This window comes from Vollenhovia emeryi, unplaced genomic scaffold, assembly GCF_000949405.1.
Source record: "Vollenhovia emeryi isolate VEMERY1.0 unplaced genomic scaffold, V.emery_V1.0 DF939251.1, whole genome shotgun sequence".
NCBI lineage: Eukaryota > Metazoa > Arthropoda > Insecta > Hymenoptera > Formicidae > Vollenhovia > Vollenhovia emeryi.
In genome coordinates this window covers 115128-141953 of record NW_011967115.1, presented here as the reverse complement: position 1 = coordinate 141953, position 26826 = coordinate 115128, and the positions used below count along the sequence as shown (strand labels likewise).

Sequence of the window (26826 nt, the reverse complement as noted above, 5' to 3'; positions counted from 1 at the left end):
ACGACCGTACTCATCCATGCACTGATAGATCAGCGATTGAACAATTTCCTGCGATAAAACTGAGCCGGGAGTGACAAAGATAAGACGTGGAGAAATGGACTGTCTGAAGAGTATGAGAACGCAGAACGTGATGAAGGTGGATTCGTTATGGGTATTCGCGTCACGAAGATAAGGGAAAAAGGGAGAGTCGATAACACGTCTTCGGGCGCGATGCATCCGTGGTGGCACGGCCGAACGACGCTATTTAAGCGACTACTTAAAATCAATAGCGGCCCAACGTTTATATCGCCCCAAGGGTCTCTGACAGCATAATTCTTATGCCCTCTTCCCCGCCCATTCTCCCTGAACCAAGTCGGCTTGTTCTTTACGTGGATTCTACCCTCCGCAGATCCTCCTCCTTTGAAAGACCCGCGGAAGATCGCGTGGAATTAGAGAAGCTCACAATAACGACAGTAGAATCAAAATACGATGCCTGTGATATTGAAGTATCGGTGTTTTATTTTCGATTGCGAATGCGTTTGATACTCTTTCGCTGACGGCTCGATATCGAGAAAGTATCCATCATTTGATTTTATGCATATTAAAAAATTCTTTTAATATTAACTCTAGGATCTATTATTTTCACGAATGGCTCGTGTCGTTTACATTCAATTTGTTACCGTATAATTTTGGGAGGATGCTGCAAGTATTGGTTCTCGCTGATACTCCACGCCAATCCACTTTTAAATTGTAAAATCAACATCAGTTAAAACGAGAACAATAGTATCTTTACCTTGACACGAAATATTGTTTATTATATTTCGTTTGATATCGATTATCTGATAAACGCATTAAACGTTAAATGCTAAGTAGTATTAAATGTGATTAGAGGAAAATGCATACTTCGTCTAGCAACAAATTAATGTGAGCCGTATTATAAGGATACTTCGATATCTCCATGTAACGTCGCATTTGACGTAATCCGCTTAAACGTGCATTAGCCGCAATAATCCCCGGATATACCTACAAAATATATTGCGAACCGTAACAATAAGTGCCCGCAGATGTTTCGAAATACGAGTAAATAATGAATAGACTTCGGTAACAACTTTGTGGATGGCAAGGTACATGCAGAACAAATTTCCTTCTCTCTTACACGTTTGATACTTCAATCCACCTATTGTGTCAATTTGCAAACGATTGTATATTGACACAATTTCAAAACAATTATAATTAACTTATTAATGGTATAGTAAGATTACTTGAAACGCTCATTCGATAAAGAAATGCCTTAGAAAATTTTAAAATGCAGGATGTTATTGACAACGTAGTCTTGAAAATTCACCTTGTTTATCTAATAATCGCGTTGAGGCCACATGAGAGAGGATCGTCTTACATGAGAGGAAAAAAAGCTTGGGAAGGTGGAATCTTATGACGTGAAAAAAGATATCTCGTGTATTATGTGTACTGAAACAGAATTTTTATTAAGGGACGACAAATCTGCTGTTTTGTCCCTTAAAGAAAACAAATTTGACATACGATTTATTAGAGTGGGTTTGAGCCAACAGAATGGCGAAGATAAATAAAAAAAAAATTCTTTTTATAGTCACGCGCAAACCCATCTTTACATTTTAGAAAAAGAAAATTGGTAATGTTTCTTGGAACAAAAAACTGTTGAGTAATTTCGTATTATACCGCTTAGATTATTTCCGATACGATAAACAACTAATAGGAATTATTGTCTTGACAAATGCACATAAAAATCAGAAATACAGAGAGAGTATTTCATCTGCCTCCAATTACGCGTGAGCCGCGAGTTATTTGTAAACAGATTAGCAAGCTGCGCAAAACCGCGAAACAAATTTTGCTACGTATCCATCCAGAAACGCATTTTCATTAATTGTATAATTGCCATCAATTGTAAAATACAAACATAACGAAGTTGTTTCTAGAAAATAAGAGGAATTTCGCAATCTTATGCCGCTTGCAATTTACAAATAACCGAAACTCAGATCTCAACGTCACAAAATAAATCGCTTCGTTAGATAGTGTCGAAAATTCTTCGTTCATATCTCGTTAATAATAGCAGCAATAATATTAATAATATAATGAAAATAAATCGATCTGTTACATAGTGTCGAAAATTCTTCGTTCATATAATAATAGCATCAATAATATTAATTATACAAAGAAAATTGTATCACATCACAGTAGCTGATTAGATCATTCCCGTTTACATTATTGGTTCCGCAATTTTTGGTAAACAACACGCGTATGTAATAATAAGTTCTTTAACAAAACGTAAAGTATGAATAGTCGATAAAACTGATATTGTTTCACATTTTCGAACGAATTGTACTTTTTTTTGGTTTTTTTTATATTTCATAAATATTGGAGATCTAATTCCAATATCATTAATCGAGCTGCGTATGTTATTCGAACGCGGAAAGATTGTTCGTTTAGATGTTAAACGATACGATCGATTCTCGGTTCGTTTGTTGGGAATGTGCTTGCACGCAGCTCGCCGCATTGGGTTAACCCCAATGGAAATAATTCAGGCGAAGGTACGAGATGCGCTGTTAGAGAGCTCGTTCTCTCAAGATGTTCTCCTTCACACTTACGATTTAAATCGTAGACATTGAGGAGTAGAACTTACCCTCCCCCGGATGAGATTGGGGAGAGTCCTCCACAATTCTCGCATGTACCCGGATGTTAACACATTTACTTCCGAAATCGTATTTCTACGTCGTACGAATTACATTCGCTTACTTTCATATCAAGGGCACTCCTTGTTATATCCAAGATTGATTGCTGGAACCGCACTTGAATATACCTCATGCATCAGACGTAAAGACGTGGTAAAAGATGTCAAAGTAAAAAATATTTACTTTGGCAACTTGCAGCCGCGAAACGCATACTTAGTAACTTATTTCCCAGCATTTTTATCGGAAACGGATACTTGTCTGTAATTTAGAAAATAGGAACGGCAATACACAGGTGCGGCTGCAAGAGCGATAAAGATTTATAAAATTACCACGTTCTTCAAGTCTGATCACACAACATTGCTAATCAATGTTTCCTCCTCTTTTTTTTGGATTTTTTAAGCCCACTTTTTTCTAAGTTTATATATCTCGCATAATCATTCTTTAGAAAGAGTCAAATACAGCGCGCAATTCTGTAGATTTTTAATATCAATGGACGATTTTTTGTTTACAAGTCTTTGAAATGTACAAACATCGAGTATCGATAATTTTAAGATCAGTAAGAATTTTCAGTTGGAGATAATTTTTGATTAAACTAGAATAGTTTGTAAAATTTTTATAAAATGAAACAACTCTAATGCTTGCTTATTAGCACGGGCCAGTTGACTCTTTCGAAAGTTGAATAAAATACATTTCGCAAAATAGACTCCATAAAATGGATCTAACGTTTCCAATTATAGCGCAATAAGACTAAGTATTTTCTTCTTAGTCTACGTAATGTTTCCAAAAGAATTTTTAAAGAATCGCCATAAGCAAAATAACAGGAGAAGCAAATAGAGTAAGAGTAGATTTTTGTAGTTTGTAAATGGGAGCATTTCGCAGATTAGATCGTTTGGCGAAACAATTGTTATTACATCGGACCCATTTACGTTTGTATATTAAGTAGATAATAAAATGAACGGGGACCGTAATATTAGACTATGACGCAATCGTATGCGATTCCGATCGACCAAATTAATATGCAGTGGGCGACAGATCATTTGATCGACAAGATCGCATATTAGCTTAATTTAATACAGTGCTTTTGCATTAACAGTGACACAAAAAAAGAACTCAATAAATTATCAAATCGTAGCAGATATAATTGCTGGTCTTTCGGTTTGCTCTGGTTGTTCATTTCGTATGTAGTTATCGGAATAATCATTATCTGGCAGATTATTCGTTATCTCGGTTAAGTAGAAGACAGCGTTCCGAGTAGATCGGAGATTATTCAACTATAATGGGCATTATCACTAACAAAGTTCTCACAATATCACCACTGACTTCTTGCCCGTATTCAATATTCATCTGCCCGTACAGTAGTTACGTCAGTAACTAAACACGTTAGAAAAATTTTGCCGAATCGAAGACAACTGAAGGAGCAAAGAGAAATGTAAAATAGAAGGACGCGTAACGATTGTTGAGTATGGTACATCGTATTTCGACGTATTTCAGTTATCGTATCACCTTCTGCTTCAATAATCTTTGCGCGATTTGTTATGCTACATTAATTTATCTTCCTTTCACCCAGCCGCGCAGGAATCACGAATGCATGTGTATAGGTCTGCAAACCGAATAATAAATTGCAAATCTAATTATCTTGCAACTTGTAACCCGGTTGTGATTATTTTGCAACTTATTATCCGGTGGCGATTATTTTGCAACTTAAACTCGCTTTGCAATAAACCCGCGGTAAACGATTATCTTGCAACTTATAACTCAATTTGCAATAAATCCGCGGTAAACAAAAGCGGTAATCGCGCGAGGATCGTATTACGTTTACTAAGGAATTCTTCTTTCATGTTATATTGACGAGTCAGATTTATGGCGTACGCGATCAAGAATGTATACATTTCCAAAAATCGTAGAGTTGTACATACATGAAATGAATTACATCTCGTAGGACGATAAGAGAAAGCCCGTGATAAGCTAATTCGCGAGTATGATAACGCATATTAATTTACACATAATCGATTATCAATAATTGATTATCACACACATATTTTACAAAAATGCGTATCTATCTCTCGATACTTAGCTGGCGGAGCTACGATGGTATATTTTACTCTACGAAAATGGAGACCCGCGGAATGTATCTCGACTCGAAAATATACTTAGAACTTGCGTCAAACTTAAGCCATGCACTTAATGTCGCTACGAACGAAAATTACGCATATTGGCAGCGAGCATAAACGACTAGTCCAAGTCAACGTTCTGTACATACTCTGTGCCATATCCAATTTCCTCTCTTTTTTTTTTGTGTCAACAGTTATTTCATTACTGTTTATCTATTATCTACAGTTTCCGATAAGCTCACAGTTTCTGATATTACAGTCCTAAATACATTTTAACCGCCTTCTATCACCGTTAATATTTCATTCAAAGAGGATTCCCCTCAAATATGAAATATTTTGGTATCGCATATTGTACCATGTTTCGCATCCAAAAACCTAAGTCATATTGGCTGGTGGCTATCGAATTCTTAAATTTCACCTTGTCATGCATACCAAACCGTAAATTTCTTGCACATGTTTTTACTCTTTCTCGTGTTTATCCCACAATTTCATGAAGATTTCGAGATTCTATGTCGCTATTACCAATAATATTACCATATTACGATAACTTTGGCAATTATCTTTTTTTTATCTTTCACGAGCGAGTATTTTATAGTGTACCATACGTTCACATTCCTGTGTGAACTGTGTCAGTTACTCATGTGCATTCGCTTGCAATCCAACTGTTTCGCATTTTCCAATAATTTTAGTAATAAATCCCCACAATTTGTTAGCTCTCTATTCCAGCCCCGATATACCGTTGTTGTATGATCAAACATATGTTTAACATAGGCTGCGATTGGCCATACAATCATCATCATCAAGCATTAGCCATAGATAACCTTCGCCTTTTTATTGGGGAGTCCACCAGCCAGTTCTTTATAAAAAATAATTATATAAAACTAGTCAATTATACAATCTCTGATTCTCAATCACGATATATTAAAAAGAAAATCCAATTGCATTAAAAAAAAGAAAAAGAAAATTCCATTAGTGGTTGAACAAAAAAAAAAGATAGTTTAAGCATTGCCAAGTGATTTGAATTTCAGAGTTGTATGACAATATTGACAGATAGCAAAATCAAGCCATGATCAAATATTACAACTGATACTTAATATATCCAAATTTTATAAATTGCTAAGGGCAATTTATATACTTTTATATATATATTTATATATATATACACACACGACCTTATTGGTGTTAAGGACAATTTATATATGTATATGCACGACAGTACAAAAGTAATGAGCACATGAATTAGTATGCTGTACTCGGTGAGATTGGCCGATAGATTTTCTAAATTATATATGCCCCTTTTTCTTCGTATCACTTAACAGAAGAAAAAAAATACTGGAAGAATGAAGCCGTTGTATAAAAATCTTCTATTAAAACGATGTTGTATGCTCTCGATGTAATATTTACAGTTATGATAAAATGCAATGATTGATTATTATGTTATTCACATATCTGTTTACATATTGTGCATCTTGATAATGGCTTGACTCTGATTTGCTTTAGCTTATGTACATTTAAATGTATTTATGTACAAAGAAATGATTTCGGATTCGCACCATCACTGCGCGACACTTCAATCACTCAGCTCATTATTACTCATACATAGTACGCTGTATTTACAAGTACACTCACTCTTTGACACACTAACACACACACATTAAACTCTTTGAGCGTGTGTGATGCTTCATTTTACCACAGTGCATCGAAACTACTTGGACACGTTGCCTTCTTCCATACTATTATTGTCTTCTGGTCTCGCCACGTACAAACTGGGGTCTATCACCTTTGGGATAGGTTTAATTTCTGTTCCAAGCTCTTGTTCGATACGGTGTAGGTTGAAGCGATCTTCATACGTGATTAGGTTAATTGCTATACCTAAGTGGCCGAATCTTCCAGATCGGCCGATTCGATGCAGATATGTCTCTGCCATCTTCGGAAAGTCAAAATTGATTACGACGTTCACAGCTTGAACATCAATACCGCGAGTAAATAGATCACTGCTTACCTGCAAAATAGAATATATATATTCAATTAAACATATTAGTCTTTAAAAAGATACAGCACAATTATTAAAGATAACATAATAAATTATACAGATACTACATACATATGTATGTATATCTATATCTATCTACATATATATATATATATATAGTTTCAAATGTTTCTAATATATTAGGAATGTTATAAAACAATCAACTTACGAGATTTCGGCATAATCCTGCACGGAAATCATGGAATACGCGATTTCGGTGTGCCTGCGCCATTTTCGCGTGTATATAATAACAGCAATATCCAAGGTCTGTTATTTTCTTAGCCAGCAATTCGACGCGTTGCGTTGAATTACAGAAGATTATGCTTTGCGTTATTTGTAGCTGCAAAAGTAATACAAAAATTAAAACTGGTTCCAGCTGTAGTTGTGTTTGTTTAATGACATCAGAAGCGATGACAATTCTTCCTGTTACTCAAATAAGATATTTCGATGAAAAAACATTTCAAATCGTTTTAGTACACTTATAAAATTATTCGAAAGCTATTCTTTTCCTTCGACCGTTAATAAACAGCCGTAAAAAGAATGTGATAAAAAGCCTAGTCAAGTTGTGCCCGCATGAATAAGTTTCGTATCACATTAATTTTTACAGCTGTTTATTATTAACTGTCAAAAAAAGGGATCTTATTAATTCATTAAAGTGACCCTAAGTATTTCTTCATCCAAATATCTTCTCATTTGAAAAAGACACGCAAGAATTCTCAACGTGTCATTAAACGAGAATTGCAGAAGAAATTGAAAGCCTTAAAAAATACATTTACTTCAAACGAAAAAAATTTATTATATCCATTGATAAAGAATTACGCAAAATGAAAAATTAGTTGTAGCCTTGCCTTGGAGAATAGCGTGTTAAGGCAGTGAACTTTTTGTCGTTCCTGTACAAAAGCGTAATATTGTGTTACGCCTTTCAAAGTCAACTCTTCCATTAAATTAATCTCATATGGATCTTTCAAGTGTTTTTCCATAAATTGTTTCACAGTCAGAGGAAACGTAGCTGAATACAGCAAAATCTGACGTTCCTGTGGTAATCTAGAAGGAAAATAACACAACTAATAAATATCGCGAAATAATAAACAGCAATGAGTGATATAAATGGTTATTTTCAGAGTAATTGATAGGATTATGTTGCACGCGTGGTATATATCACATTTCTGTAATATTAGTTAAAAAAATTGTCAGTTTTAATAATATCAAATAGAAGATATGGCAACAATATCTGTTAAAATTACGAGTGAAATAAATAGTACAATTTCAGTGAATTTTAAGCGAGAGTCAATTAAAGTTAGTCATTGATTAGTCAGTTTGGCGCACTTGGAAATGCAAATATATTGCATAACATGCCTCAGTAAGACACGTTTCACATTTTTTAAGCGCTTTAACTAATTTAAATGCAGCGTTTTGCATTTACGAGCGTACAAAAGAAGCAAAGCGTTGGGTGAATAGTCAACCTTAATTGTCTCTCATACAAAAAAAATATTGAACTTGACATTTCTCTGCACAGTTCCTCACGGTTATCCACCTACCGTAAAAGGAGCGTGTGGTTAAACAAAGAAATTGTGTGTAAAATGAAACGTAATACTTTTGTACAAGCACGCACCTCGATATTACGTGATCCAACATTCCCTTGAAGTCTTGCGACAGCAGTTTGTCTGCTTCGTCCAAAACTAGAATTTTACAGTGCTCCATATTTGCCACATTCTTATCCATCAGATCAAGGATCCTTCCTGGCGTCGCGATTATCACTTGTACTGAAAGCGTAAATTGCAAACGCATTGTACATTAATTGCAATTTATCGTTAGAAAATTGTACGCCTCTAGATCTCACTAGATCTCACCTTTTTGATAAATCCTCATAATGTCGTCTCGTAAGTTAGTTCCTCCAGTTGTAACCATAACTTTTATATCCATGTGCTTTGCAAGTTCGATACAAATTTGCGATGTTTGTAGGGCTAACTCTCTTGTAGGCACAATTACCAGTGCTTGGATTACGTCCTTCCTTGGGTCAACCTGAAGTAGCAGTGTAGGACATTGATAAGCGCGCGACATTCAAAACAAATACTCTCTTATTCCCCCCCCCCCCCCGAGTTAACACCATCGTACCTGTTCCAGCACTGGAATTGAGTACGCTCCAGTTTTACCAGTTCCATTTTTCGCTCGTGCCAAGATGTCCTTACCAGAAAGTGCAATGGGAATACTAGCTTCTTGGATCGGTGATGGCTTCTCCCATCCCTTTTCGAAAATTCCCATGAGTAATTCACGTTTTAGGCAAAACTCTTCAAACTCGTTACCACGTGTGTCGGTAACATCCTGCAAGAGTAGATTTCTAAGTAAATTTCAACACGGGACCCTCGAGTGCTCTCAAGGTCTTTGTCTGCAGTCAATAGAAAAGTTAATTATGAAAAGATTTACTGAAATTACTTATATTGCGAGAATTACAACTCAAACTTAAAGATGTAAAGTGTGTTATTATAACACCAAGAATTATTTGACGCCAGTAAATGACCAACAACGATGAAGCTTCTAATCGACCGTAACAGCCGCAATCAATTTTCTGCGTTAGAAACACACATCGCCAGTTGTGGCCGATTAGAAGCTGAAATTATACTTATTGTACATTTATATTAATTTTTTTTCCCTCTTAGCAACTTAATTTGAAACAGTACCCCACTTGTTCAACGCGATTCGTCTTTTCGTATTGTAACTCACACTTGTTTTTATTCTTTTATCCTTTGGTGGAATTTTTAATTTGGCTTTCCATCCCACATCATCCATTTTTTCTATCTCTGATTTGTTAGACAAACCAGAATTCAACATATGATTGGAGTTCATATGCGTCTCGGTCATCATTTTGGAAATATCGTAGTATATCTACTATCTTTTCCCTGCAAAGATAAAGAGACAGAGACGTATCATTAGCTGTGACTATGTACAATTACACGTATAGCTAGCAGGTATCGCATTACTCTACAATGTCTTTGTGTACTCCGCGTAAAGTCGCACGCACAAATAGAGCTTTAATATCTAAAGTCCCACACAAATTTCACAAAGCTCTCACGTCGTACAAGATTTTACACCGGTGAAATATTATATAGTCATATCACAACGGCTCCGAGCCTGTGGGCATATTCCAAAGTACGTGCCACTGGGGTCTGAACAGGAAATCTGAGCGTCTGAACGAGACCAAACAAAATTGACCTACGGTGACTGTGTATGCCTATAGGTATCGTGTTTGCCGTTACGAGTATACGTTCGAATGTGCCAAGTGTTTTTGCGTGTTTGGGATATAGGCAGCTGCCATGAACATTCTGTAGATGGGACAGTTGACTGTTGTGCAAAAAAATTCGATCTCCCCGTCGCTCGTCGACTTCCAGTGGACGCGAAACTTACATAATCAGACGAGAACCGTGCAAGAGTTGCTTTGTAAAATATATTATTTACTTCGACAAATCGTTATTCCCTGGGGGGGGGGGGGAGGGTGGAGGAAGTAGAATCACGCGAGCTAGTTTGAAATCGCGAAAGAAAGGCTGCCCGAGTGAGACCCAAGTTTTTCGTACAACGGACGCCAAGAAAGAGAAAGAGAGAGAGAGAGAGAGAAGCGAGGCTCGCGTAGCTATCGAGATATAACGCGTGGAATGCGCCTTCCAAGCATTACTCATGGCAGCGGGGCGAGACAAAGGAGGAATCGTGGCACTTGGGACTTTATCTCGTTACATCTCTCGGGGATGACGAAATTACCGTTTCGAAAGTTTGGGAATTGGAAACGGCGGGCGGAGGAGGGGGGGGGGGACGTCGGTAACAGCCGGCCGATCGCGAGCACGCGGTGCGAGCAACGGAATTCCATCACGGGGGGGATTTCGAACGTTCGCGCAACGGTTTCGAACCGTCGATAACGGCGGCCGCGGGGGGATTCGCGAGTTAAATTTACCGTGGCCGACTCGCTCCGTTTCCAACGGACTTTTCTCTCTCTCTCTCTCGCACTTTTTCAGGTCAAATCGCGACCGGGCGACTCGGTCTCGGGCGACTCGACTCGGCCTGGCGGCGGCCGGGGAAAAGTTCCTGGGGCGGTACTCCGTACTGCGGGGCCCCGCGGCGCGGCGACGGCCGGCCAGTCGGGGGGACGGGGGGACACGCGCGCGCGCTCGCGCGTCTGGACGACGGGGGAACAATGGGGTGCGGGAGCCGCACGGGCGTACGCGCACACGTCGCCCGCGTGCTTCTTACCTTGAAAACGAGTGGACGTCGATGCCGTGGTGTGTATACGTGTGCGCGCCTCGGGCACTCGATGCGGTGGGAAACAACACGCCAAAATGGCCGTTCTCCCCCAATGTCAATGATTTCGCCGGACTTGTCGCAGCGCCAGTGACCGCGTCGGAGCACCGCCGTTCCTCTTCTCCCGTTCGGTGCGATGCCGCGCCGCCTGCTTCTCGCCGCTTCTCTTCTCTTCTCTCCTCTCTCTCTCTCTCCTCACTCTCCTCGCTCTCGCCCTCACACTCTCTCTCGCCCTCTCTCACTCTCTCTCTCTCTCTCACACACACTCTCTCTCTCTCTCTCTCTCTCTCTCTCTCTCTCTCGCTCTACCTCTCTGCCGCTTCTTTACTCGTTACGCTTCGGGAAAAAAGCGTTCTCGTGTATAACACGCGGTCCCGACCCTCAATCTCTCGGTCTGTCTCTGCGACTCGTGATTTGCGTTCCGCTTGCGGTATCTCGAAATCTCGACTGATGCACTGCGTCGAATGCGAGCGACGATTATTGCTTGTTCGGTGTACACGATCCGCACCATGAAAGAATGACGGCAGCGAGACGGCCGTGCCACCGCGGCGTCCCGTCCCCGTACCATCCCCACCAGGCGTCGCCTTAAGGCGGTGCTCATGGCGGGCTCGCGGCCCGAATACGGCGCGGGACGCGCCGGCGACACCGCCGTTCGCGCCTCGACGCGCCGCGCCGTCCGCTCTACTCCGTTTTCAACTCCATCCGCGATCGCGCGCGTCCGCCGTCTCGATTTCGGACCGCATTACGCAAAACGGCCGCGAAGAACACACCCGGCGGCCATTTTGTGCCACCTCGACACGCCACGTGGTTCGAATAGTACGCGACGACCCGACCAATCAACGCGTGCCAAGTATCAGAGGGACGCGTCGCTGTTAAGACCGAAAGCTGCGTTTACACTGCCCTAGTTTACGTCGTACGCTTGACACGCGTATTAGATACAATAGTAACAAATAGTAAATTGGTTTAGTCATTGGCTGGTCAATTTAAATACGCTATTTGATACGCGCGCATGATGTAAATTAGGTCATTTAGTGATGCAAGATTCAAGTCGCTGTCACAATGGGTGCTTCCGAAGAAGCCCTCGGGGCAGCTCGGGATTAGATTTTGGTATAGTGTACGTGACGTAAACTATACCTAAATCTAACTCTGAGCTGCCCCGAGCGCTTCTTCGGAAGCACCCAACGTGGGGATGTGAAGGGGTGGTTCTCATGTTACCCCACGCTGCTTGACTATTTATTAAGCCCGCTGCAGACGATGCTATTTTTCCTGCTGGATTGCTTGCGATCTAAAGCCCGCTGCAGACGATGCTATTTTTCCTGCTGGATTGCTTGCGATTTACTAAATTACTAGGAATCCTGAGTGCTGAATGGTGCAACGATAGTAATTTATTAGATCGCAAGCAATCCAGCAGGAAAAATAGCATCGTCTGCAGCGGGCTTAATAAATTACTATCGTTGCACCACTCAGCACTCAGGATTTCTAGTAATCTACTAAATCGCAAGCAATCCAGTAGGTAAAATAGCATCGTCTGCAGCAATCACAAGCGAGAGTGAGGGGAATACATGCCTGTGATTGGTTAATTTCTTGCGGCTCAAGGCTTACAGCTTACTTAAAGCAATCCCGTTAATAAAATTGCCACGAATACTCGACGATACGAGGATCGAAATTTTATTGAGGAACATAACATTTATTATTCGCGTCAAGTACAAAGCGTAACGTATTGGCTTTACATTAGTACAGTGATGGACAGGATGGTTGCAATAGTTTAGGAACTCGAGAAATAGATCGGCTAAAAATGGTTTTGGAATGGCCATCGAGTAAAATATTCCTCGGAGAAGATTTTGAAACATAACCCTTAATCTCAAAGCCCGAACACGCGAAAAAACTCAAGCAGTAAGACTTAAAACTCAAGACATAAGAATTTCAACCAATCAGAATTTTCAGCGTGCTTAAATTTCAAAATGGCTGCTTGCGTTCTCGACAGCCATTCGTCATTTCTCTTAAGTCTCAAGTTTTTTTCGTGTGTTCGGGCCTTCATTGGTCATTTCCTTCAAGTCTTAAGTTTTACTGCTCAAGTTTTTTCGTGTGCCAGGCCTTAAAGGCATGTTCCTAAGCTCATTTAAAGAAAAGTGTCGCAACCATTTTGCCCATCACTGTACAGGCGCGAAATACAAATCGTCGGGAGCGACCTTGCCAATCGCCGGTAAAGTTCTCGCCGCGTCGTTGCCTTGTACCGTATTCACGGGCAGGGGGGCTCCTTCTTCTGGGATATGCGGTACTTGCGACAGGCCTCCGGACAGTGGCGTTCCAGATAGCGCCTTTGCGAAAAGGCCTTGAAGCACACGCCGCATCGCCACTGCCACTGATGATGACTGCGCGTTCTTTGATGTGCGCGAAGATTCGAGCTGCAACGATACCAAGAGATTAATAAATCGCGCAGCCACGGCGTCCCTCCATAGCAATCAATACTTCAAACGACAATCAAACAGAATAGAATAAGAGTACATCGCAAGAATCGCGCGTTCTCGACTTTCCCACAAAAATTCCAGATAGCAATGCACAATATATCTGAGATTTAAATCAGATATCATTTCACCGGTCATATTTTAAGGACATCACATTTCTGATATCGCGTTTAAAAAATTATCGTTTGTTATTTCAACCTTTTAACTTTTGATCATAAAGTTTTTGTTTTTCTCTCTGAAACTCAATTCTTATCACTTCAAACGGCAATTAAGTGAAACAAGAGTAAAATGTGCATCGCTCTCTACTTTTCCGAAGATGCTTCGGTAGCTCTCGTTTATTTCAATCGTTTGCTTTAACTTCTGTTCGAAAAGTTTCTGCCTTTTCTCCCCCAAAATGAGATCGAGTCTTGACGGCAATTTCGAACAGCAATAGAGTAAAACAAGAATAAAATACGCAAGATTATCGCTTTCTATTTCCCTGAAGATGCCTCGATAGCTTCACCGAGCTTTCGCTTCACCCCAACGGTTTATTTTAACTTCTGATCACAAAGTTTTTGCCTTTCCTTTCTCCGAGATCGATTCCCAATTCATTTAGGTTCCACGTCGACGGAACGAAAAACCCGGGAGCGCGTTTCCGCGTTCAAGTCCCAAGTTTGAGCAAGTCCTGCCGTACGTACCGGTCGGCGAAGGACTTGTGGCACACCGGGCACTCGAAGGGCCGCTCGCCCGTGTGCAGGCGCAAGTGGCCCTTGAGCACCCACGGCCGGTCGAAGCTTTTGCGACAGTACGGGCAGAAGTGCATCGTCTTAGTCCTCTTCCAGTGCTGAACGCCTTCGCGGCCACCGGACGCCGTCTTCTTACCCTCGGCGGCGTTCACCAGCTCGTACTTCTGCTTCGGCAGCAAACACAGGGCGTGCGAGAGCGTCTGCGTCTCGCAGCCGTCGATCGCCACCTTCGGATTTGTCGCGCCGGCGACTTTCTCCGCCTCCGCCGTCTCGGTCGCCGGTCCCGCTGGACCTTCCGCGCTACCGGGGAATCGCCGCGCGCCGTCGAGGAATATCGCCGACACCTTCCGCCCGGCGTTGTCGATCACGCGGCCGTCGATCGACAGAGCGTCGAGCTGCGCACCCCCGTGATCTCGCCCGGCCGGGTTCAACTCGGCGTCGAACACCGCCCCGTTGCTCTTGTGGAAGCTGTAGCGAGTTACGATGGGCAGCCCGGAGCAGGTCCAGATGTTGCTCGTCTTGGACGTCGCGTCCTTCGCCTGGCTCTTCCGCTTGTGTTCCACGGAAGACGGCGGCAGCCACGGGAATTCGGTCTCTGCAAAAGAAATAAACAAAATTGATTTCCCGTCGTCCGAAGCAGGCGCGATATTTACTGCCGGAATAATTTACAGCACCTCTGAAAGAGTTACTGAAAGAGTGGCAGAAAGTAATTCCGTAATAAATAAACGAGGTGATTGGAAAGAGTCGCTCTCCGTGTAAAATTAAAATTCCGCCTATCGACAGTCAATAATTAATCCAAGTTTTGAGGCACGTCCTTGCGCGTCTAACGAGAAAAGTGTCTCCCTTCCTTCTCCCTCGGCCGGCAGGCCGAGTGAAAAGAAGCAATAGTTCCAAAAGAAATAAGGGAGTAAGAAAAACTTTGTCATCCGGTCATTTTCCTACGGCGTTCTCTCGGTATTTGTTTTTTTACCCAGTTTCTACCGGAATCCAATACATGAAATTCCGCGCCTATCGGTGATTTTCGGTATCGTCAACTAACAATAAGTGGCAGCCGGTGCCAGAGACGATCTTAAAAAAAAAAAAAACGTTGGGCTGATGGCAGAAAACGATCCGTAAACGCTTAAGGCCTGGTTCGTTTAATTCGTTCTTTGTCTCTTTCTAAAGTAACAGGTGGAAATAGACAAAGAACGAATTGAACGAAAGTTTTAAAGTTAAGCGACGTTGGTGAAACCGGGCCTAGGGCAGACCTAATCTCGTACACCAATGCCCACTAATGCCCAGTGGGCATTACTTTATCTTATCATCTTACTTATCTTGTTAAAAATGCCGCAAATCTGTACACCACATGCCCTCAGCACAACCGTTCACTTTTAGTGAATAGCTTTGTCTCTTTCTAACCGACCCCTTAAAAAAAGAGACACAAACTTTTAGCATTTTCGCTAAATTGTAAGATACAGAATTGACCCCCTGACCCCAATTCGTTTCGACCCTTAGTCGTAAAAACGTATTCAGCGAGAAATTTCGCTCAACTTAAATCTTGGTTTAATTCATGTTTGTCGTCTTCTAGAGTAACAGTCGGAAACCCAGTGAGAAATTATTCGTCGATCGACATCGTTTCGACGATTGACGAATCACGAGACACGGTAGTGTCTCGCGCCAAGTATAAGCGACGAAGTTAAAGTGATTATTTCTCACTGGGAAGAGATAAAGATCGAATTGAGCTAAGCTGCAAGTTAAACGACGTTGGCGAAACCGGGCCTTAAGCGTTTGCGGATCGTCTTTTTGCCATCAGCTTAACTTTTATAATTGCTCGTCACAATTAAGGGTCGTGACTCAGATAACAGATACCGAAGACCAGCGAGTCACAGAATCTCCCGTGCGAGTATCGCCTCTCTCGAGGGGGGAGGATCACGTGACGCTAAGAGACACACGGCATGGCTACCCCCGAGCTGTTTATTATTTTGCCAACAGTCAAGGTTGAACCAACGATCACAGGCAGTTCTCCACGAGGACACGTGGCGAGCAACATACCGAGGGCGCTCCGGAGTTATCCGGAGATAATAGAGATCGTCGCATGAATCAGATTGTGAGTTAAACCCGAACAATGTTAATGAGTTGACGAGGAAGGTATCGTTTGGGGCGGGGAGAGGGGGGGCGAGATACCTTCGTTCGAGTTGTCCGTCCTGTGATACCGCGCCATCGACTTTATCAAGCACCGCGGCATACCTAGTGCCCGAGATTTATCTTCTGTGCTTTACGCCACCCCTCGCAATGAGCACTCTCGTCAGCTCTTACTGTTTACTACAGCGGCAATATGGCATACGATGGCACTGCCGGTCGCTCGATCGGCTCTTGTTTCATTCAAGCAGTAGCGTAGTATCGAAAATTCGCGATGAAATACAGTTACCCAGGCCCGGTTTCACCAAACGTCCCTTAACTTTAATCTAAAACCAGCGGCATACGATACTATTTTCCCCCCCCCCCCCCCACTGGATTACTCGCGAGAGCTCAGGATTTAGCTTTAAGTCACCTGATCTAAAACTCTGAATCCTTACTTGTTCTCGTAAGCAATCCAGTGAGAAAAATAGTATCGTGTGCCGTTGGCTTTAGTTCAATTTAAATTTGCCTCTTTCTAAAGTAACAGCTGGAAAGAGACAAGGAACGAATTAAGCTAAGCTTAAAGTTGAACAACGTCGGTGAGACCGGGCCTTAGGGTCCCTCGCGAATCACTAGGCTTCTCTTTCTATTTTATATTCCGCTCTCCACGCTTTTGAACGTTATTACATTTTCACAAGAACCGAGAAGCCTGTTGGGTCCAAGGCAAGATGTCGATTGCCAAATGATTTTAATATGTAAATTCTTATACCGTTGTTTTTTTAACAATTGCAGAGCGAGACCAACGTTAGTCCGCGTACTGTAAAGGCTGGTCTACAATACATGGAGTAAGCTGGAGTAAGGAGTAGGAGTAAGGAAATAAATCCATTTTATTTCTTACTCCTACTTCAGCTCTTAGGCTTACTCTCGGTGAATCAAAATGCCATCGATCAGTGTTACAATTATTTTAAAAATCATGCCCGTATTTCAGCTTCCTTACACCAAAAGCTAGAAGTGAGGGCTCTCCCTTACTCCTTACTCCACGCTTACTCCACGTATTGTAGACCACGCATAATATCTCAAATTTCTTCAGTTCTTTTCCAGGTAGCATGCATGTTAAAATGTAAAAGCGTCTTTACGCCGGTATTAAAGCCTATCTCTTGGGTATGCACGTCTAAAAGATATCTTAAATATGTCTTAATGGCGTCTCTTAGACGTCGCTATCTGGGTTGTCGATTCGTTAAGCAGAGAGCACTTCTGTGTTTTTTTTAATGTTCTGCATATTTCGAGTTTTGCATTTTTATTCCTCGAAATTTTCGCTCCGATCTTTATGCTCGCGTGAAATTTTCATACGCCAGGATTCCGGGAAAGTAGCCCGACTGATAGAATGAAAATATATGTCTAGGTAACGTATCTATTTGCCCCGAGATTTTCGAAGGTGTTATCCCATGTTGTTATAGGCGACCTTTAAGTGTCTTGATAATTCCCGTGTAGTGGAAACGGGCAACTTCGTAGTCGAAACGTATTCGAACTCGTCTCAGAATCGTTTCAAACACCGTCGCGACCAGGCCAAAACGTATTTTCTCTTATTTCGTATTTCTCTTCAAGATACAAAAATAACTTACATGTACACAACAGTCTTTATTCATAGTAAGTACACGTTTTTCTTTTTTTTAAATAAAATTTGCACGCACATCCTACTCACCTGTGAGAAATATGTAGTGTTTTAACGAAGTTATACAGTGATAATTAAATGCAGCGATTGTTGACCGAACTATCTGTACATTTAAAGTACATCCGCTCCAATAATTAAATATCTGTTATATTTTAACGTTATAAAATTTTATGTAATGTAGTACATTTATGTTAATATAACGCGGCAGTATATTTAGAAAAATGTAGTGTCGTACAATACGACACTCGCTCAAGGTTTTAGTCATTATATATTTTCCGACTGAATCAATGTATTAATTTCAACTTTAATTATATTTAAATATTAACGAGCGACGAGTCTAGAGAAACTTCAAAGAGTTCAATACGGTTGACGGTGCGTAAGTTAAGAATGTATCAGGCTTTGTTTACTTAGAAGATATAACTATAAATCGTACATCTCGGCTCTACTTTCCGTCTTCAGTGGCGCGGTAATAGATAAATTAACTAATTAACGTTCTCTGAAGAGCATAAGGTTAATGTTACAAAAATGAACGTATAGTGCAAACAAGTGCAATTTCGCAGAGAAAAATTCTACTATCCAATGCTCGTAATTTACAAAGTATTCGGACTAGAAATGAAAATCTGGATCACCGGCAGAAAGAAGTGAGAATTACTCGACAAACTGAATCCAGAGATTGATCAAGTGTGAGATTGACAAACTAAGATCTGTCTCAAGACAGATGTGAGACCTCGGGATGATTTTTATGTGGCAGTGGTCGATACAACCGAAATAATGATACGCTGAAAACAAGGACCAACTGAAGTCTTTGTCAGTGTCACCGGGTGTTAACGGTTTGCAGCTGGAGGAGCCGGTTGTTAGTTAGAAGATCGGTTTTAAGTGTGCCATTGTCTTGATTATATCAACCACCACCACTTAAAATTCATTTCAGTTTCCGTTGTCTTTCCTAAGGCTTCGGTTTGCGAGTCCCACGTTCTCTGAACTTGATTTGGTGAGTGGATTTTACTCCTTTTCGTCGGTTAATCTCGATTTTTCTTTCTATAAGTCCGAATATTTTGCAGATTGTAAATATTAGCAGAATTTCCCTGGTATTTTCTCTTCAAACTTGCAATTCTTTCAGTTATATTCGATAGTTAAATATCTTATGCTCATCGGAGAGTGTACAATTATTTAAATAGCACAGCCGAAACGTACACACATAATTACACTTTATTAGTAAATAAATTATATGGAACGGGAAGAGTGCCAATGTGAGCCACAAATGAACGGAAGACAGTTCTCGCAATTTAGAAATAAATTATCTCTTTAATATATAAACGTTTCGACCCTGTTTCGGGTCTTCTTCAGTATAACTCGTTAAATTGACTGGTTAAAGAATCATTCCTCTATCATGGTGAAACCATGATGAGACCGTGATGAGACCATGGTGAGACCATGATAGAGGAATGATTCTTTAACCAGTCAATTTAACGAGTTATACTGAAGAAGACCCGAAACAGGGTTGAAACGTTTATATATTAAAGAGATAATTTATTTCTAAATTGTGAGAACTGTCTTCCGTTCATTTGTGGCTCACGTTGGCACTCTTCCCGTTCCATATAATTTCTTTTTGAGAGCCTTCACAACATTGGAATATTAGTAAATAAAGTTCGATATAACGTTAACTCACACATCGAGTTTAACCGCGTTGAATTCTCAAGGCTCCTCTTTACTTATCACTTGTTAATTTCACTACTGAAACTGCCTTATTGATTAATAAATTATTAGAATACTTAAAGATTTTGAAGGAATGAGATTAGTAACTTTCGTTTACGCTGCATTTATTCATGCGTGACAAGCAGCATATAATATCAAAGATAGAAATTAAATGTCATTAATCCTTGTTGAATTTCTGATTAAGATTTGAATTTACAATTAAAGGCCTGCTAGTGCTATTTATAAAATTCCTTATTGTAATATTTTAAATAACACCATTTAATATAAAATCTATTTTACTTTTATTTCTAATATAATTTTTTAAGTATTGTGTGTAATTTATCTAATTATTGCATGTTGATTATAATAAATGATACCAAGACAATTTTTATGATTTACGTCGCAGTTTGTCATGTATTAATCGGTGGGGAAAAAAGCCCGGCGAGCAGTATAAACAAATAAAACAAGGAATTATGTAAATAGCGTAAAAGAAAAGAAAAGTTAATCTTAGATCAGAAAAGTTTTTCACGAGAGAATGCTCTCCTGTTCCGGAAATTTTAGTTACCGGACCATGTAATCGCCGGAAATATCGGAAAAAAGTTAGCACAAAATAAGACATCGACTCGTAGTATCGTTGCAACACGAACATAAACGATATATGCTTGTACTTTACACCTTTGCATTCAGCCTCGTTAACTTTATCGGCAAATCTTATCGGGTCCAGACAGTTATGACATGTCGTAGCGAACGCATCCTCTCGATTTACCTGGTTGCAATTTGCATATAATAATAAAAATATTACAATTTTTGTCTAATCTATTTTAATTAATAGATTGTGTGATTTGTGCACTTGAATTTATAATAAAATATTACAATTATTGTTATAGATCTTTTATAACAAATAGTGGTTTAAATGCGACTCTGTTATAATCTCTTATTGGATGCGATTTTCTCTCAAGACACTTTCACGCAATTTCATACCCAGATGACGTGCAATTTAAAAATTAATATTATAGACTTAATATTATGGACTTTTTCCTCAAGAATCGAATACTGAGTCTTGAGAAACAAAATTCGAATTGTGTTTCCATTTAGATTTGGTTCTCAAGGGAAATTTTATCCAAATTTGAATCACGATTATATTTATTGTATGATGAACGTTAAATTCATTCTTACACACAAATTCGTTTATCGTATCACGTATCTCATTGTTGATTCCGATTAATTTCTTCAGCAGAAAAATAATTAAAAATATAAAGCTTATTAATGATACATAGAGGAATGTCCCCTATTGTGAGATATGTTTCTAATATGAGATAGCAGGTTTTAAAAACTCAAATTCCATCACAAATTTCTTTTCGCAACCATTACACAATCTAAAAATGAGTTTTCCAGTAAATAAATTTCACTCCAAGGGTAATGAATTCATGGTGGAATCACCTGATGATGCCCATTAATTTAACAGAAATTCCGTTATCCCATATTAGAATCCTGTTTCATAATAGGGGACTTTCCTCTACAATCTACATGTATTTTAAGTGACTTGTGTGAACGAAAAAATAATTGGAGAAACAATAAATAATCAGTAAATCCTAATTCGTTTCATTAGGTTTAAATTTTAACGTATTTATTTGTAGGCCATGCCTCGTCTTAAGGTGCTACTCTCTATATGCAGCTTCTTCTGTCTTTTGAATTCTTGTTATTCCATTTTCCTAGGTAAGGCAAACTTCCGATAATACAGAAATTTTATTTTTATTCTTAAAATAATTTTTGACACATCTGTTCTTTTGTTCGAATTTGCGGATTCTGACGCATCGAAATAAATCAATCTGCGATTATATCATTTTTCTATTTGTATTTTGAAATATCGATAATGTAACAAAATTTGTGTTATTTTCAGATGATTTGTTTGGATCTTCTGCGATACAATGTCAATTTGGGACATTTAAATGCAAGTCTAGGGATATATGCATACCGTCAAGAAAGCGATGCAATGGTAATAGTGATTGTGAAGATGGTTCGGATGAGGAAAACTGCACCGAGTACAACGAGTACAAGAAAGATGTGGATACCGAACGGGGAGTGAGTATTGTAAAGCTCATATTATTGTCGCTCCAAAATTCACTTTTCAAACAGTTGATTTTAAGTCTGCAATATAGTTTTGAAGATAAATAGCTTCCATTTTTTTTATAATCAAATCGCACATTATGCGCTGCTACGTATCGTTACCTTAAAATTCCAGACACTTCTAAAAATTTTTAACTGCAAATCGTACACCTGTCATCCCTTCGCTAAAGGCAATAGTAAAGTGTTGTTGCCTAATTTCAATTAATTTTTTATTTATGTTCAATTGACGGATTATTCTCTCCAAGAAAGTCTTAGAAAGATTGTTTAAAGCAATTCTTTACTTCTGGCGCTTGAAATGTTCTCGTACTTAAAAAGCTCAGTTTCCGTAGTGTTAAAAAGAAAATATTTTGTTTGTGGTATAACACTTACTCAAGCTATATCAATGCTTGAATAAAGTAAAAGAATACTGTCTTATTTATTATGTTGAACATTACGTCAGACACGAGACGCAATACACATGTATGTACACAGTACTGAGCAACATATCTTCCTATTTAGGGTTCCTTAAAGTGCGACGAAAATCACTACCAATGCACCCATTTACATGAGTGCATACCGGCAGGAAAGTTTTGCGATCAAGTGACAGATTGCATTGATGAAAGCGATGAATATGACAAATGCGAGCATGACGTAAGTGATAAGTGTGCATGATAAGTGAATCAGCGCGGAGTTCCCGTGTGTTGTTATCATAGTGTAGCATTTATCTCCATTAATTTTTCTGTTTCATCATTCTTCTTCAAATAAAGTGAAATAATTTTGGAATTCTGTTCTTTAGTTGCGTTGTGTCAACCAATTCCGGTGTAACAACAGTTATTGCGTACATAAAGAATGGGTTTGCGACGGCAAGAGTGACTGTTCCGATGGCAGCGACGAATGGAATTGTAATATATTTTTCTTATAAATATACATTATTATAACGATAGAACAATATAAATTAGATCTTATGTAAAAAGAAACTCTTTTTCTTACATGCTCCTTTGCGGTTTTTCCAGGCACAGGTAAAACAGGCTGTAAAATAGAGAATTCCCAATTTTTGTGTGCAAATAATCGATGCTTAGATTTTAACGCCGTATGCAATAAAAGAAATGATTGTGGCGATGGATCAGATGAAGGTGTCGATTGTAAGTATGCTCGTTACATCTCTACACTGAAAAAAATTTCTGGTTGAATATGGACGAATCAGATAATTCCTTTAGGATTTACCAGAATTCCTTTAGGATTTACCAGAATTCCTGTAATCCTACAGAAATTCTGGTAAATCCTAAAGGAATTCTGGTAAATCCTAAAGGAATTATCTGATTCGTCCATATTCAACCAGAAATTTTTTTCAGTGTACACATTTTATTATTGCAATCCTTATTGCAATCCTGCAACACATTGTAATTTTATTATTTCCTTCCATTTTAATACAATTAAGTTGTCTGCGATGTAATCTTGATGTGATTTGTTATATAATATTGTGTTATATTCGTTGTTATAACACAAAGAATTATTTGACGCCAATACACAATTAACCAATGTAGAAAAATTGCTAAACGACGCGACGCTTGGCTGGCAAATTTTTATTAAAGAAATTTATTACGAAAAATATTACCTCAGCCAAGATTTGAATCTGGACTTCCCTACGCTCTAGGCGGGCGTCTCATCAATTCTTTGTTATAATATCTTTAAATTTTCTTTCAGGTACATTACCTTGCCTTAAAAAATGCGATCACGAATGCAAGCAAATTCCTAAAGGAAGGGGCGTATGCACCTGTAAACGGGGATATAGATTAAAAGATGATAATCATACTTGCATAGGTAAGTATGTAATAAACTAAAACCGATAACACAGTACGGGGAATATGTCCCATTCGCCTTACAATTTATTTCTTTCGTAGATATCGACGAATGTAAAATTTACGGTATATGCGATCAAATATGCGTGAATTCTCCAGGATCCTATAGTTGCGCATGTCAAAAGGAATATTTCCTGGATAACGATAAGAGAACCTGCATAGCGCATGGTAAATTAATTCACGTGTAAGGTGTGACGGCGCGTATTCATTTATATTAGTCTTTATAAAAACGCCAATCTTTTCTTTGAACTTCAGCTGGTGAGGCTTTGTTGGCGTTTTCTACAACAAAAGAAATCATAGGGAAGTATATCAATTCGAATGTGAGCTTTACACTCGCGTCAAATTTAACTCGTGCATCCGCAGTTGCTATGAATGGACGCGACCACCTTTATTGGGCGGATATTGAAAACGGCGACGAAGTTATTATAAAAAGAATTCCTTATGAACCGCACGACGTTATCGTTACAACAGGTAAGCACTATTTTAACTGTCACTTGTATATAAGTACTATAGCCTTTGCAAAAATAACTTTTTATACGTGCTATCTGCTTAAAGTCTTGCAATATGAAATAAAATGACATTAGAAAAATGATAATTGTCAATATAATATATAATGGTAATTATAATGAATATAATAAGTATTAGTAATTATAATTGTTACAATTTGTTATACTATATTATATTGGTACGATAATGATAATAATTTTATTTAAAATATAAAATAATACAATATATAAAAAAAGAAATGCGTATTTTTTGTTGGATGAGTATTTTAAAATATTATACTATAAAATAAAAATCTCATTAAATGTAATTTCTGTCGTGTCTATATATCTTCTAAATTTTCTATATCTTATATAAAGGCTTGCAGAAAATCTCGGGGATAGCTGTGGACTGGATTACAGAGAATATATATTTTACGGATTCGATTTACGGTCGTATTGGAGTTTGCGACAGTAATGGCATAAATTGCACTGTGTTAATCGAAAAGATTAGTCTCCCAACTGGAATCACTTTATTACCAACTCGTGGGTAAATATTGCACACCTTGTAAAAGTTATGCTTAAATTCTGTTTCAGCAGTCAAATAATTTTATAAAAAAGATATTCAGAAGGGAAAGAGAGAGAGAGAGAGAGAGAGAGAGAAAAATTCTTAAATTTTACTAATTGATTTGTCACTTATTACTAATCATCAGCTTACAGATAACTATACTAATTCTTAATATTAGGATATTTTATGTAATGGTATTTAAAGTAAATCTACTCTCGTATCTAATCTACTCTAATCCAGAAATATGTTTTACAAATAAAATTCACTTACTAGTAATAATAACAATATATCATTTTTGTAAAATGCAAGTAAAATAATTTTTATTTGTAGCCTCGATTATATTAAACCAACATTAAGCAAGCTTTCTAAATTTTGTTTTAGATAGAAGCATAGTAAGATAAACTTATTATTATAATAATATATTAATCGTGTATTATATTTATAGAAACATGTATTGGTGCGAAGCGGGTTTCCGTGCACGTATAGCAGTGGCGGGTATGGACGGCCGAAACGTCCAGACACTTGCTACTAAAACAATGAATTGGCCAACAAGCTTGACCATTGACTATCCGACTGAACGATTATATTGGGTGGATGTCAAGTTACAGATGATCACGTCAATGCGTTTAGATGGCACTGATCGAAGAGTTAGTGCTTTTTCTTTCTCTTAATGTAAAATACTTTAATAAAATAAAGATTTTACGAATTTATAATTCAATTATATTCGCAGTTGGTACTACATGATATGATTAACGAGCCATTCTCCTTGGCAGTCTTCGAAAATAAATTATATTGGACCGACTCGGAATCTAATATGTTACAGTCTTGCGATAAATTTTCTGGAAAGAATTGGCGTATCTTACATCGAACGTTTGATGATCTTTCTGGTGTACACATTGATCACTCAGCGATAAAGCCCCAAGTATAATATATTACTTGCCCGATACAAAAATATGTCACAAAAGATTTGTCATTTATCGTTCAATTGAATTTCAGATTGAAAATCCATGTAAGTCCAAACCGTGTTCTCAATTGTGCCTGCTGAATCAAGATAAAGGATACACGTGTGCCTGTACGTTAGATAAGGCATTAGACGTTGACAAGAAAACTTGTCGAGGTAAATTTTGTCACAACCAGAAAAAATACCGAATTTTCAGAATATATTAATGTATATTGTGTTAGAAAATTTGAGATTAACATAGACGAATCCTTATTATATATTTTTAAATAACCATACAAGTAAAATTTCAGAGAAGAAACAGCGTTTGCTGATCATTACAAGAGAGTCATTTACAACTTATTATCGTGGATTGTTGGGAAAGCCGAAAACGATAAATTACTCACTCCGCAGTATTAATGTACATAATATACAGTCCATACGGCACTTCATTTCTGATCCGATCTCTGGTATAATATCAGAATTGCTATTTTATAAAAATACTATAGGCAACGATGTTGGATATTAATTTTCTCTTATACTTGAAATTTATTTAGGTCGAGTAATGATATTTTATGATGTATTACCATGCTGGTTCACGCTCTATAATCCGGTCAGCAATCTTTTTGAAGAACCGAGGGTTTGGAACAATTTTAGCATGGCAGAGATAGCATTTGATTATATTGGCAATAACTTGTATCTACCAGTCATGTTGAACCGCTCTATCGAGGTACAAAACATAAAAACCCAGGCCATAACGAAATTGTATCTCAAAGATGCTCCGATGTCTATTGCATTGGCACCCGAAGAAAGGTATGACGCTGATTATATTTATCATTAAGATAATTGTCAGCATTTGTTAGTAAAACAGTTATAATGTGCTTATTATGTATTGTAGCAAGATGTTCGTTTTGCTTCAAACATGGGACAAAAATTATCGTATAAGGTTTGCAATATATGAGATGAGAATGGACGGACTCGGTGAAAGAAAGCTAATTAAGGACAACACAGGACTTGTATTAATGTACTACGACAGAGACAGTAAAACGCTCTTTATATATGAAAAGTCCCATGGTAACATTTTGTCGTACTCGGAAAGTACAGGTTTGCAC

At 38.6% G+C, this 26826-nt stretch overlaps 3 protein-coding genes across 6 annotated transcripts in view; 1 reads left to right on the top strand and 2 right to left on the bottom strand.

Annotated features, from left to right (window-relative positions):
• The window catches only part of LOC105559852 (vitellogenin receptor), a 51384-nt gene that overhangs the window by 18321 nt on the left and 6237 nt on the right, over positions 1 to 26826 (top strand). Inside the window, exons 1-16 of one of the 4 annotated variants that reach the window (XM_012008461.1) lie at positions 16174 to 16387; positions 21400 to 21478; positions 21663 to 21844; positions 22388 to 22519; positions 22665 to 22770; positions 22882 to 23010; positions 23573 to 23689; positions 23770 to 23895; positions 23983 to 24198; positions 24591 to 24759; positions 25223 to 25424; positions 25508 to 25699; positions 25774 to 25894; positions 26029 to 26184; positions 26272 to 26527; positions 26613 to 26818. In XM_012008461.1, the coding sequence (XP_011863851.1) occupies positions 16376 to 16387; positions 21400 to 21478; positions 21663 to 21844; positions 22388 to 22519; positions 22665 to 22770; positions 22882 to 23010; positions 23573 to 23689; positions 23770 to 23895; positions 23983 to 24198; positions 24591 to 24759; positions 25223 to 25424; positions 25508 to 25699; positions 25774 to 25894; positions 26029 to 26184; positions 26272 to 26527; positions 26613 to 26818 (2401 nt within the window). In that variant the 5' untranslated portion in view covers positions 16174 to 16375. Of the gene's footprint in view, positions 1 to 16173; positions 16388 to 17916; positions 18046 to 21399; positions 21479 to 21662; positions 21845 to 22387; positions 22520 to 22664; positions 22771 to 22881; positions 23011 to 23572; positions 23690 to 23769; positions 23896 to 23982; positions 24199 to 24590; positions 24760 to 25222; positions 25425 to 25507; positions 25700 to 25773; positions 25895 to 26028; positions 26185 to 26271; positions 26528 to 26612; positions 26819 to 26826 lie in introns of those variants that run through there. The other 3 variants (XM_012008464.1, XM_012008465.1, XM_012008466.1) reach the window with 3 other exon arrangements.
• On the bottom strand, positions 1438 to 11345 carry LOC105559850 (putative ATP-dependent RNA helicase me31b). The gene is made up of 8 exons (XM_012008459.1): positions 11064 to 11345; positions 9549 to 9724; positions 8943 to 9149; positions 8678 to 8849; positions 8440 to 8590; positions 7676 to 7871; positions 6997 to 7167; positions 1438 to 6797 (listed from the first exon to the last, which is right to left on the bottom strand). The coding sequence occupies exons 2-8, from the start codon at positions 9687 to 9689 to the stop codon at positions 6501 to 6503; spliced, it is 1335 nt and encodes a 444-aa protein (XP_011863849.1). The 5' UTR covers positions 9690 to 9724; positions 11064 to 11345; the 3' UTR covers positions 1438 to 6500.
• On the bottom strand, positions 12754 to 16533 carry LOC105559851 (transcriptional repressor scratch 2-like). The gene is made up of 3 exons (XM_012008460.1): positions 16465 to 16533; positions 14254 to 14896; positions 12754 to 13516 (listed from the first exon to the last, which is right to left on the bottom strand). Exons 1-3 carry the CDS (start codon positions 16523 to 16525, stop codon positions 13351 to 13353), a joined length of 870 nt encoding a protein of 289 aa, XP_011863850.1. The 5' UTR covers positions 16526 to 16533; the 3' UTR covers positions 12754 to 13350.

Excerpts from the sequence above, each read along its gene's own strand:
- LOC105559850 (XM_012008459.1), bottom strand. The coding sequence starts at position 9,689 with ATGATGACCGAGACGCATATGAACTCCAATCATATGTTGAATTCTGGT. Across the intron at positions 8,850-8,942 it reads CAATTCCAGTGCTGGAACAG|GTTGACCCAAGGAAGGACGT; the intron begins GTACGATGGTGT and ends CTGCTACTTCAG. Across the intron at positions 8,591-8,677 it reads TATGAGGATTTATCAAAAAG|TACAAGTGATAATCGCGACG; the intron begins GTGAGATCTAGT and ends TTACGCTTTCAG.
- LOC105559851 (XM_012008460.1), bottom strand. The coding sequence starts at position 16,525 with ATGCCGCGGTGCTTGATAAAGTCGATGGCGCGGTATCACAGGACGGAC. Across the intron at positions 14,897-16,464 it reads GACGGACAACTCGAACGAAG|AGACCGAATTCCCGTGGCTG; the intron begins GTATCTCGCCCC and ends TTTCTTTTGCAG. Across the intron at positions 13,517-14,253 it reads CACAAGTCCTTCGCCGACCG|CTCGAATCTTCGCGCACATC; the intron begins GTACGTACGGCA and ends GTATCGTTGCAG.